Below are 13765 nucleotides of genomic sequence, written 5' to 3'. Positions count from 1 at the left end.
TAGATTTGTAAAGAATGCTAATACTTGAAATAAGCTAACTGCTAGTAGCAATCTATACCAGTCAATAAACAGAGAATTAACACAAAAGAGTCTTTGTTGGTTTCTCTTTTCATTCCAATTCCTGGGTAAGATATCACTTACACATCCAACACAATAGGCATTCATTTATATGACTAAAGAAAGAGCTATGTATAAACCCTTAACACGAAGGATTAAGGACAAAAAAAAAAAAAAAATGACAGGGAAAGAAAAAAGATAAACTGTCCTTCACAAGTACCCACAGAGAGGAATAGAGTTAGCAAGATGAACATTCCTCCCACCAGCTGTACCATTTAAGTATCAAACATATTAAGTGGTTATACTTGACTTTTTAGTTGATTTTATACTTTTATACTTGACCACATAGGTGGTCACACTTGATTTTATCAGTTCACCTGAGCTCTTCTTTCTTCATCTGGACCTTAGGTTTCAAATACATCTGAATAAAGCCAATAAGGACAAAAAGACATCTCAATATTTAACTGTCCGTGTACTAATTTCTATCATGTCATTGCTTAAACATGTGTTTACCAAGGTAGAAACAAGCTCCGCAATACATGCAATATGCACCATGAGGGCACTAGGGAGATGGATATGAATCAAGTTAAATATCCATAGTCCACTGAAATATAGTTCTTAGAAAAAGTTTTTATACCAAAATTCTCATTAAAGAAGTTCTTCTAGTTCTCATAAATCAACAAGTAAAACGGAAATATCAGGGTCACTCATTTAGTCAGTAATGGAGGAGATACTCTGTTTAAGGGAAAAAAAAAAAAAAAAAAAAAAGCAGGGGTCAAATATCTACCGTAAGGGAAGGCCAGTCTAGTGAGGAGCTAACCTTAACTCTAGTCACTGAAATACAAAACGAAAAGAGACCTCTACTAAACACTTTAGTAACAAAAAAATAGAACATATTAATTTGTTTTCTAGGGTTTTTAGAAAAAAATCTTTATGGAACTGATCGTGTTTCACCTTCATTTTGACAGCAGAAGATGACATTGTTAAGAAAGTGGAGCCCTTACTGGGTACGTACATAGAAATTGTGAAAGTAGCTTCTGAGTTCCCTAACTCAGAGGTTATTGTGTTTGGAATGAAATCTCAGATTTGAAAAACATTTAGAACTTTCAAGTACATGGTTTTAACCTTTTTTTTTTTTTTTATTGTAGAATTCTACTCAATATAATAAAGGAGTGAGAAACAAGTTTTCCACAAATATTCTGATTGGACACAAAAAATACGAGGCATTCAACAAACAGACTAATGAGAATTCCATAATGTTACTAGATACCAAAATTCATCAACAGAAACTGACAATATTAGTTAAAAGATTTTTTACAGCTAGTTATATATTAGAAATAAACTAAAGAATAAACCTAATAGAAGATGTGCAAGGCCCATAGGGAGAAAAACCATAAATTTTTACGTTTAGGAACTGAAAATCTAAATAGAGATAACATATACAATATTCACAGATGGAAAAACTTAATATCACAAAAGTATCCACTTTGTCTAAATCAGTAAATTCACTGAAATTCCAATCAAGAACCCAACAGGGTTTATAGTGTAACTTAACTGATTCTAAAATTAATATAAAAACACAAAGTCTCAAGAATAGCCAAGATGATTTTGAATCGAGGGAGGGGGTCTTAGATACCAAGGCTTATTATACAGCTATAGTAATTAAGACAATGGATGTAAGTGAGAGCCAGACAAATAGACAAATGGACAAAATCAAGCCTCCAAAACAAACCCACATATGTGCAAAAACTTGATGTTTACCACTGGAGGTATTACAAATGAAGGATAAGAAGGACTATTAAATCAGACTATTAAATCAATGCTGCTAGAAAAACCAGTTATCCATGTAGAAAAAAAAAAAAACAAAACTGGATCCATATCATATAGACATAAAGATACAGAATCCTGAAATACAGAACAGATTTATGATGTCAGGATAGAGAAGGATTTCTTAAATATACAAAAAGCAAAGACCATAAAGAAATGGATAAATTGGACCATAGTGAATTTTCCATTTCTGTAGTCTAATCCATCTACCCCTAAAGAAAGTAAAAAGACAAGACTCAGCCTGGGACAAGATACTTTACAGCTTATAAACAGATACAAACATAAATCCAGATAGGTGACAAATTCTACAACTTAAAAAAAAAAAAAGACAAAAAACCCCAGTTACAAAACAGGCAAAAGATATGAACAAGTAATTTACAAAATAAACCAAAGGGCCAATATATGTGTGAAGAGATATTCAAAATTCTTATGACCATTAAAAACTGACTTGTTTAAAGTATGAGGTAACCTGTTTACAACTTACAGATTTACACAATTAAAAAGTTTTATAGTACCAATTCAAATTCAGAGACCTACAAATTAACCAAGAGGAATCTTCAAAAATGTCAAATTCATAAAATACAAGGAGAGACTGAGGACTATTTCAGAACAAAGGAAATGTTAAAAATTTGACAGCCGAATGAAACACAGGATTCTACACTACACTCTTCTTCTATAAAGACCATTTTTGGTATTACTGAGGATTAGTTGATAGAAAATGATCACTGTTAACTTCCTGACTTAGGTGGTTAGAAGGATGTCCTTATTTGTAGGGACTAATACTAAAGAATACTAAAGAATTAAGAGATTATGGGGCATGGAGTCAGCAACTTACCACCAAATGGTTAGGAAAAAAGTTTCTATACATTGGTCATTATTATACAGAAAAAGTTTAACATAGGAATGAAACCATCAGGTTCAGGTTAATGTTCACCTTTGGGAATTAAGGGAAAAAATGGAATGAAGAGTATACAAGGTACTTCAATTATATCTGTGGTGGTGGTTGTTAGATTGTGTTCTATTTTTTGTGTATTTGAATCAACATTACACAGTGAACTGTTTCAAAATCAAACTGTGAATACCTTTACTACTACCTACATCTCCCTACATTAGAAGCCAATATATGTGTTAAACAGGTCATCTAAGCTCTTAATACCAGCAGACACCTCAAGCACATACTTAAGGGATAATGATGGCTTTTTATAAATGTGCTCTCTACTACATTAGATAAAGGCTGACAAACATCTTCTGAAGAAATGATTAGGCCATCAATACTCAAACTTAAGTAGTTTGTGCAATCTTAGGGGACCATTTCTTCCATACTTACAAATGATGACAGGAAATCCAGAATTTGAAAACTTTGTCAGAATAATTTTATCATCATTGGCACTGATTTAATGCCTGTTAATGATCACATCTAGATAGAGGACCATTCTTGCATAGCTTTCATTCTCTCAGAGAGAAGATATCAAAACAAACAAGAAGAGATGAATGCATAAAATTTCTCTTCCTATTCATTTTAAGGTTTTTGTCTAATTTGGAAAACTGGCAATTAAAGCTAATTTCCACCTAGACATAGAATTACAGGTAAAAAGAAATGTGGGATCTTAGAAATCTTAAAGGTTAGGAAAATGCACTTAATAGGCAATTGTTCAAGATAAACCAGTTGAATGCTGCTGTATGGGTTTAATCTAGTGGGAAGACCTATCGGAGTAACAAAGGATAAGTTCTACAAGGGATTTATACACAAGCAGCTGTGAGGCAGGTTTAATGAGTGCTAGGTCTGATAGGACATGGGAAAGGGTCTGAGAAGAGTCATGTCTGGGCCAGGATTTACAGTAATGAATAGCAGTCATGGAAGGGTGGCTGGAAGACCAGTGCATTAGCCCGGGGAAGAGGTAATGAAAGGTTCAACAGAGGACAAACAAAATCAGGGCCTAAGAAGCACAGAAATGAATGGATGTGACCAATGCCCATGGGGGATCAGAAAAGATTCCCAGATCTCAGTGTGGGCTCCTGAGAGAGAACTAAGCAAGGAGCAGTTTGGTGGGGTATTTTTCGTTTTGTTTAAAAGAACATGACAGAAAGGGGAGGTCAACACAATGGGAACATAGGTCATTACCAACATCAGTACCCCCTACAAAGGCCATTAACTATTCATAGGCAAGACAGCACTGTGAAAATCCCAGAAACCAGGAGTAAAGGTGAAACATGCCCCCGACTGAAGAGATAGATAAAGACAGTATTAGAATCACATAAACAGGACACCTAAAGGAAACCAAGTTCGTTCCAGTAACTGATCCTAAAGAACTAGCGGTCTATCAACTGGCCAAAAACTGAGAATAATCCTCTGTAAAGAGTTAAGAGTTCTTCAAGGGGCACCTGGGTGGCTTAGTCAGCTGGGTATCTGACTCTTGATGTGGGCCTAGGTCATGATACCAGGGTGGTGGGATTGAACCCCACATTGGACCCAGTGCTAAGCATGGAAGCTGCTTAGGATTTTCTCTGCCTTGTTCACTCTGGCCCTTTCCCCCACATGCTCTCACTCTTAAAAAAAAAAAAAAAATCTACAAAAACAGACAACTAAATGAAATTAGAAGGTATATAAGCAAAATTAGTTCAAAGAACTAAAACCATCAAAAAAAAAAAAAAGGCAAAGTCAATATATTCAAAGGTCAGTCATTTGAAATTATCTACTCAAAGGAGCAAAAAGAAAATAAAAAATGCCTATGGGACATCAACAAGAGAAATATCCACTGTGGAAATCTCCAGAGAAAAGAGAAAGGTACAGAAAGTCTCAAGTGATAATGGCTGAAAACTTCCCTAACTTGGGGTGAGAAATAGACATCCAGATTCAAAAGGTCCAAAGACTTCCAAAAAAGTTGAACCCAAAAGGGGCTATGCTGAGACACATTATAATTAAATGGCCAAAAGTAACAAAGAATTTGGAAAGCATGAAGGGACTAGTCACAAATAAGGGAGCCCCTGAGACTATTAGCAGATTACCCTGCAATATATTTATATATATGTACACAAATATATATAAATATATATACATTTATATATAGATTTATATTTATATATAGATTTATATATATAAATAAAGGAGATTATATACAAAATACATATATAACACAATGTTAGATGTCAACTATATCTCAATAAAGTTGGAAAAATATCAAAAGAAACTGATGAGGTCAGTTTCTGGTTTCTTGAGGTGTATATCTTTTACAGAGTTTGATTATAGCTGCTCTTCTGAAGACATAGCAAAACATCAGACTACTGGGGAGATGCCAACATAAAAGGGCTCCCATCCCCCATGAGAAATGTGTAGGGAACCAAAGAGGATGAAAAAAAAGCAAGAGGGCCAGAGGCAATACCTTGAAGAAATACAAATCAGAAAAGGAAACCTGGAAACTGGTAAAAACGGGCCAGAGAAGAGGAAAATCCGAAGTAAAGGAGTGTCATGGTAGCTAAAGGAAAAAGTAATGCAGACAGGAGCAAGTGGTCAGCAGTATTACAGGTAAAATCGGACGACTAGGAGGGCACTTACAGTTAGGAGAATAGCAAAAACTACCAATTATTGGTAGCAAGAGCCAAAGTAGTTTATACTTCACAGAGGACAGACTCTGAAGGGAACAGGCAAAGGACAGGAGTGAGGGGCCAAGAATACATGAGCTTCCCATGGACAAGATGTGGATCCCAGGGAAGCAGCAGCCCTGGGCCATCAGAGAGGTGCTGTGTCCTGAAGTCGACTCCAGCAGAGGAATGGGCTCATGGAAAACTGGGCAGAAGGCCAAAGGAGACATCACCAGTGACAAGGGAATTATAGGTGAAACTGGAGGGCAGGTGGGCACAAAAATGCCACAGGAGAAAACAATCAGCATTTGTAATCTCCTATACCTGTAACAGGCAAAATCATGCCCTAATCTCTGGATCCTACAAATAAGTTCTATTACACGGCAAAGGAGACTTTGCAGATGTAACATTATTTTGAGTTATCTGGGTGAGAACATAATCTAATACATGAGCCCTTAAAAGCAGACAACTCTGTATAGATGGAGACAAGAGGTGACACAGAAGGGAAGTCCTAGAAATTCTAAGCAGGAGATGGATTTGATGTAACGGAGAGATAGAGGCCCACACGAAGGATAGGAAAGAGGCCTCTGGAAGCTAAGGCAGCCCCCAGAGGTCAGTCAGCCAAGAAACCAGGACCTCAATCCTACAATAGCAAGGAACTGGATTCTGCCACCATGAACTTGGAAAAGGTTCTTCCCAAAGCATCGGTAAGAGCCCAGCCATCACATACTGATTTTGGCCTTGTGAAACCAGAGAGGGCAGCTGAGCCAACCTGGACTTCTGACCCACAGAACTATGAGACAGCATATTGGTGTCTTAAAGCCACACATCTGTGAAATTGTGTAAATTGTTACAGCAGCAATAAAAACTACCCAGGGCACCACTGCCAGATTATCAACACCCGAGGCCTGAAGCATCTTCTTATTCCTCCTTTCCTCACCTCCCATCAAGTCCTGGAGGAGACAGATGCAGGCTGGAGAGTAGAGCACGGAAAAGTAAGGTAGGAAAATGGAAGAGACCAACCTTGCTCCCCAACAGCAGCCCGCACTAGAGACTACAAGTGGAGCCATCCTGAAAAGGGGCAAGAGGGAACTTCTTCTGGATGAAAATTGTTTGCATTAAACTAGGATTTTTTTCTGTTTAATCTGAAAGCCAACAGAAAGCTCTGGGACCTGCCTGGGATTTCATCTAGGGGAAAGAAAGAATAAGCCAAGGAGACTGGTTTAAAGAGCCAACAGCTAGAATGAACGAGTCACTTTCAGCTTGTACCTACCATGCTGAACTCATTCAAAAACCAGTTAACATAGACCCACAGAGAGTTCAAGAGTGAACACTGAAACTTGATTTCTAGAAATTAAAGTTGTATACACAAGGATGTTAACACAGCTATTTTACAAACCTAGATTCATAGAGAAACCAACATGGGCTTTCAGGTAACAATTCTACTTTTACCAAAAGACAAATGGGAGAAAGAGCTATTAAGTAGTCTAAGTATTCATCACTACTTAAAAAACAAAAACAAAAAACAAACAAACAAAAAAACCCACTAAAACTATTACCTAGAGACCAAGTAAATCCATCTCCAATATAAAAGTAAAATGAGTACAAATATTGAAGTATTACCCTGTACCTCCTCATTAAATAATCAAGTCAGCACACTATCTTAAGAAAAAAAGGCTCTGTAAAAACAGTTTTTACTTCATGTGAAAATTACTTCAATACCTTTGATAAGGTTAAATAAGGCTTTAAAAATTGTACAATGTCAAAACTAAGAATTTACATGCAAATTTTCAATGGTAGGAAGCCCCTGTAGGTGCAAAGGCCAAGATATTAAGATTATAGATTCGATATGGCTTCTTCAGAAGAATACTCATACTACAGATAGGTAGGTGCAAGTTAAAAAAAAAAAAAAAAAAATCAAACCCAACCCTGCATCTAGCATTCTCTACAGACACAGGAACAGCTTAAAATTTGTCAAAAATAAGGTACCCTGAAAAGCCTGAGAAATATCACTCATTACATTTAAAGAAGGGAAAAGACCCTTCTCAGCTTCAGAACCATCAGTGGATTCTACCCCCCCCAATGTATTGTGATGTGGTCAAGCAACGAGAAAGGAAAGACAAGAACCCAGTCCTCACTTTAAGATGACCTTAGTTCTGACAAACTCGTTTATTAGCAAATTGGGCAGCCCTGACCCATCAACAATTTCATTTTACTTCTGCTGAGTAAAAGGAGTTTGATTGCAAACGATCTTCTGCCAACAGGGATACCTGTTTAAGATTTAACAAGTGATCAGGCCCAGTTATTAAATATGTATTCTATAAACATTCCAAAGATGTCAATATCCTTCTGCCCTATACATAACTACAAACTGATAGTCTTACACTTCTCCTAAGAATAACTGAAAAACAGTTCAAGTAATCATGTTCAGTACAGAATGCCACTGACTATATTCAGTACTTTCTAGGTAGTTGTACTTTTAATGGCTTATGGTGATAAAATGTGGCCTTGTAAACATCTAACATCAATAGCCTACTCAGTCTGCTTACTCAGATGGCACCAGCAATTATGATCAAAAAGAAAAATTTCTTCAAAGTAGTCACAAGGAAATGAAAAAAAGTACCATTCTAGAATCTCATAGGTAATTTATTTATACGCATGGTTCCACATACACTACATGGGATGAAGGAGTAGCTAAGGGCACTTTATTATCTTGAGTCCTCAAAGGTAATATCGAAGAGAACCACCTTTATACAAGCCTCATTAACAGAGGCAAAGGCTAGGGGGTAAAAAAAAAAAAAGTGCCTGCTTTGGCAACACATGTCCTAAATCTGGAAAAAAAAAATGTTTTTCAAAGCTGAAATTATATCAACTCATGGGAACAAAAGACTTAATAAGGAGTTATACATGTGTAGTTAATTAAAACCAAAATTAGCACTTCACCAAGAGCTGACATAACAGGAAATAATGTCCCAAGCCTACAGTTCATGTAAAACAATACTAACAAAACATATGTTCAGTGATGAAAAGTTAGTAATCACTAACACTGTAATTCTTCATTTATGGAGACACAAACCAGGCATGCTCTCTTTCTGGGGTCTTCTGAAGCTCCATGTATAATGGTGGACACAAATACTTGATGAATAGAAAATAAGGCAGTATAATAGTAAATATTTTGTTGATTCTAGTTGAGTAATAAAGAGGACGAACTATTAACTTTCTCAAATTTCAAACACATCTTACACTCTAAAGTAAATAAGTACATTTCCCTAAGAAGTAACAAGACTGTCAAAACCAGTAAGTGAAATAAATATAAAATAAACCCAGACTGGGAGGGTGCCTGGATGGCTCAGTGGGTTAAGCATCCAACCCCCCCACTTTTTTTTTTAAGTTTTACTCATTTATTGGGGGGGGGGGGGGGAGGGGGAGGGGCAAAAAGAGAGAGAGGGAGAGAAAATCTCAAGTAAGCTCCACACTCAGCACAGAGCACAACATGAGGCTCTATCTAATGACCACAAGATCACAACCTGAGCTGATATCAAGAGTTGGCCACTTAACGCCACCCTGGTGCCCCTAAGTGTCCAAATCTTAATTTTGGCTCAGGTCATGATCTCATGATTCATGAGTTTGAGCCCCGTGTTGAGCTCTGTGCTGACAGCAAAGTGTCTGCTTGGGTTTCTCTCTCCCTCTCCCTCTGAGCCAACCCACCCTCCCCCCACCTCCCACCCCTGCTCACTCACAACTCGCTTGCTCTTTCTCTTTCAAAATAAATGTGAATAGGGGCACCTGGGGGTCAGTCAGTTAAGCGTCCAGCTTCAGCTTGGGTCACATTCTCACAGTTGGGGAGTTCAGCTAAGTCCTCTAAGTCCATCTTCTCTACTAAATTTCCCTAAGCTGCTGCAATAACCTTTCCACTCTGGCTTCCCCTAAAGCTAATGAGATATCTCAAAAATTAATTTCTTCCCACTCTGAACTTCTGAAGAACTTAACCATTAACTACCACCTTTTGGCAATTCTTACTTAATTTTTCCAATGTTTGCTTTGAACCCTAGGAAATAAGCAACTTGAGGGTAAGAACTATATATGTAACTATTTAGATGCAATTGGCATTCATTTTGTGATAAACAATTATGAACATGGTTAATATAGCAAGCTAAATTAATTTGACCAACAACCCACTTAAAAGTTATAAGCAGAGTCACTGCTTTGTGGAACCAACTTGAAGGCAGCTTCTAAATACCAGTGTGTGTCTCCAGAAAAGGCACACCCCAAAATGAGTTTTAGTCTCCTCAGATATCAATGCTCTAAGACTATATGAACCTGGTTATCCTGAGAACTAAGAAAGGAATCAAACAAACAAAAACAAAATAAACACACCTAACAACATACACAGCACCGTGACCATCATTCTAAAATGCAAATGAACCCAGACAGACCACTTAGATAATCTTTGAGATTCAAAATATATCACTGGATACTTTAGTAAAATACATAAAAACAGAAACCCTCTTAAAAAAAAAAAAAAAAAAGGGGCGGCTGGGTGGCGCAGTCGGTTAAGCGTCCGACTTCAGCCAGGTCACGATCTCACGGTCCGTGAGTTCGAGCCCCGCGTCAGGCTCTGGGCTGACGGCTCGGAGCCTGGAGCCTGTTTCCGATTCTGTGTCTCCCTCTCTTTCTGCCCCTCCCCCGTTCATGCTCTGTCTCTCTCTGTCCCAAAAATAAATAAAAAACGTTGAAAAAAAAAAAACAACTACTGTGCTAATTTTTCTCTGGTTCTTATTTTTTGTAATCCTGGAGCTCTGAACACCTCATGTGCTATCTTCAATGACATCAGAAATCACCCTATGGAACAGGGGTCTTAAGTGTTATTGTTCCATTAATATGATTAGAAGCTAAGGTTTTAACGTCAACCATTTTATGAAAAACCACAATTCTTACCATCATCTTTTCGAAGAGTTTTAAGACTTCACTCTCTGACAGTGGCTTTGGAATGTTTTCCATCATCTCTGAAGAACAATCATTGCTTGCAAATGCAGTCTTCAGGTTGGAAAGTGGAGGTCTCTCCTTTTTGCTTCCTGGAATTCGTATGCTGGCAAATTTGTCCAGCTACAAAGGTAAAAAGTAGCATGTTATGTTAGTATCTCCTTCAACAATATTTATCTAATTACCAAAATAAGAAAACCCACACGGTGGATCACATTATCACTATGATTTCATCCCAAGGCATTCAACACTAGAATCTTCAAATTTTTTTTACAAAAACAGAAATATGAAAATTTTTCAGTAACCATCCTGTCTAAAGGCAGAAGAGAAATCAGACAACCTCCAAAGATTCCTTGTAATCTTAAATTATAGACTTAAGATTGTAACGACAAGTGAACTTTGCTTTACGGATTAACAAACTAAGCAGTTTAAAAAGGTAACTGGACTAATTTAGTGGTTGGCAATCAAACTAATACTTAGTATCCTAGTCCTCAGCCCCCTTGTCCAGTACCCTTTTTCATAGTGCATGCCACACTCCTGAAAAAACAAAACGTGAATTTTAGGAATTTAGGAATTCTAAGAGTTGAATTCTACTTATATCTCCAGAGCTAGTTGTTCTGGTAAATACCACATTTCTCCTCATTCTGGCTGGTCTGTATTTGAATTTCATGAACAACTATAAAGTACGATGGCTGAAGCCTCAGGAAATAAAGCTGGGTTTTTGCGGTAATGGGATTTCTTCTATTAGATCAAATAGTTCACTGATATTTGAAAGTGTATAGACATTAATTTATAAACCTAATTCCATATTCATTGAATATCGCTTGATTTCACAAATTCTATTCGTCACATAAAACCCACAAAGTTTCAAGTGGTAACAGTCAAAAACGCAAAATGTCTTAAAGAGGCTAATAGAAGTAAGTATACTCAAAAAACAATGGTTCTGTGCATTGTTCAATGTAACTGTACGTTACACTGTTCTTACCATAATGTAGGTAATATACAGACGTATGCTCTTCAGGGCAGCCACTAGCCATTTGTGGTTATTTAAATGTAAATTAGAATTTCAGTTCCTTAAAAGCCTAAATGTCCATCAACTGATGAATGGATAAAGAAGATGTGGTTTATATATACAATGGAATACTACTTGGCAATGAGAAGGAATGAAATCCTGCCATTTGCAGCAACGTGGATAGAACTGGAACGTATTATGCTAAGTGAAATAAGCCAGTCATAGAAAGATCATATATTTTGACTTCTGTGTGGATCTTGAGAAACTTAACAGAGACCATGGGGGAAGGGAAAGGGAAAAAAAACTAAATAGTTACAAACAGAGAGGTAGGGAGGCAAACCATAAGAGACTCTTAAATACAGAAAATAAACTGAGGGCTGATGAGGGGTGGGGGAGAGGGGAAAGTGGGTGATGGGCAGCGAGGAGGGCACTTGTTGGGATGAGCACTGGGTATTGTATGGAAGTCAATTTGACAATAAATTGTATATAAAAAAAAAAAAAGTTCAGTTCCTTAGTTACACTAGCCCCATATCAAGAGCCACATGTGGCTAGTCAAAGTACATATGTAACATTTCTACTATCACAGAATGTTCTATTGGATAGCACTAGGATTTCATTAAGACGCGAAGATAGCAATGTTTATCTTTCAAAATAAATCTTTAAATTCTCTGAGAATAAAGCCTAAGAAATATACCATGTACTGCATTCACACATGGTCCATCTAACATGACCTAATCATTGAAGTACTAAGAATATGACAGCTTCCAGTAGCATTTAGAAAGTCACAAAACACTACCACTACTCTCATCCTAACAACAAAAACAAGCCAGAAAACTTCCAAAATTATAGTTGTTGTTTTCAACCCATCAGGGAGCGGAGGACACAATGAAACCTGGAAGAACTATCACCAAGTGACAAGCTGCTTTTATCCCTGACAAACAGCTACAGACTAAGAAGTTCAACAAGGGCAAAGAAAAAACAGCCTAATTTTTAACATACTATTGGCAGCCACATGGGTGCCGGCATGAGAAACATTACTAGAATTCCAAGGAGACTAATCATGGAGCAAGTCTTCACCCACCTACCGACACTTTCCCTCAGGTCTTCAACTGCTTGGGGTAGGATGCCAATGGCTGGAGGGAGGACAAGGTGTCCTGAGCCATGTAATGTCTGGGAGGCCTCTTCCCATGCAAAGCCACTGCCCTCCCAAACACTCTGACCTAGGTAAAAGACAGCCACCCGGGTGGCTCAGTTGGTTAAGCATCTGACTTCAGCTCAGGTCATGATTTCTCAGTTCATAAGTTCGAGCCCCGCATGAGGCTCTGTGCTGACAGCTCAGAGCCTGGAGCCTGCTTCAGATTCTCTGTCTCCCTCTCTCTCCCTGTCCCTCCTCCGCTTGTGCTCTCTCCCTCTCCCTCAAAAGCAAATAAACAAACGTTTAAAAAAAAAAAAAAAAAAAAGACGGGAAAGAAATCCCAAAGACACAATCTGGACCTTCAGAGAATAAATGACAGTGGCCCCCTGATGGTTGGCTGGGGACAGATACCAGATCAAAGAGACTTCTTGAAGAAACAGAGCCAGAAGTGCAACTGCAAACACAAAGAACTCTGCACTAATTCTGAAAAGGGCGTCAGAACTTTAAAACAGAGTTATCCCAGTCTTGAAAGCTAGTAGTTCAGTTGTAAAGCCAAAAGTAGAACGTCAGAATCTCCTTAGTGCTCAGAAACTTTTGAAGCCCCAGAAGACACTAATCAAACTAAAGCAGCACCTTTGGCAAGCCCATCTCCACCAGAGAGCATAATCGACTCAGCTCCAATTCTAGCAGCCTGAAAAAAGGGCACATTCTTTCTTAGAAGTATTATTTACTTTAATTTCCACAGTATTTAAGTCAAATGTCCACCGTATATTCACATACTGCTACATACACAAAGGACCAAGGAAATGCCACGCACAAAGAGAAGCAGACCTAGAGGTAGCCTGTATGATGGAATTGCCAGACGGACCATTCAGAAGGATGTTTGTAAAAATGCTGAAGAATATAATGAAGAGTGAACACAACATAGGAGATGGGGAATTTCAGCAACAAAGTCATGGAAACTATTTTAAGAACCACACTAGAAATTTCATACATATATTGGGGCACCTGGGTGGCTCAGTTGGTTGAGAGTCTGACATCGACTGAGGTCATGATCTCATGGTTCGTGAGTTCGAGCCCCGCATCAGGCTCTGTGCTGACAGCTCAGAGCCTGGAGCTTGCTTCAGATTCTGTGTCTCCTTCTCTTTGTGCCCTCTCCCCCTCATGCTCTT

At 37.9% G+C, this 13765-nt stretch overlaps 1 protein-coding gene across 4 annotated transcripts in view; it reads right to left on the bottom strand.

Moving 5' to 3' along the window:
- Positions 1 to 13765, bottom strand: part of DIAPH3 (diaphanous related formin 3) — a 509936-nt gene that overhangs the window by 451264 nt on the left and 44907 nt on the right. For all 4 annotated transcript variants that reach the window (XM_058683514.1, XM_058683521.1, XM_058683534.1 and 1 more), the window contains one exon: positions 10402 to 10569. In XM_058683514.1, the coding sequence (XP_058539497.1) occupies positions 10402 to 10569 (168 nt within the window). The remainder of the gene's footprint in view (positions 1 to 10401; positions 10570 to 13765) is intronic.

The sequence above is a fragment of the Neofelis nebulosa genome, chromosome 1 (assembly GCF_028018385.1).
Source record: "Neofelis nebulosa isolate mNeoNeb1 chromosome 1, mNeoNeb1.pri, whole genome shotgun sequence".
Lineage (NCBI taxonomy): Eukaryota > Metazoa > Chordata > Mammalia > Carnivora > Felidae > Neofelis > Neofelis nebulosa.
The sequence above is the reverse complement of the archived record's forward strand: the minus strand, read 5'-3'. Positions and strand labels throughout refer to the sequence as shown.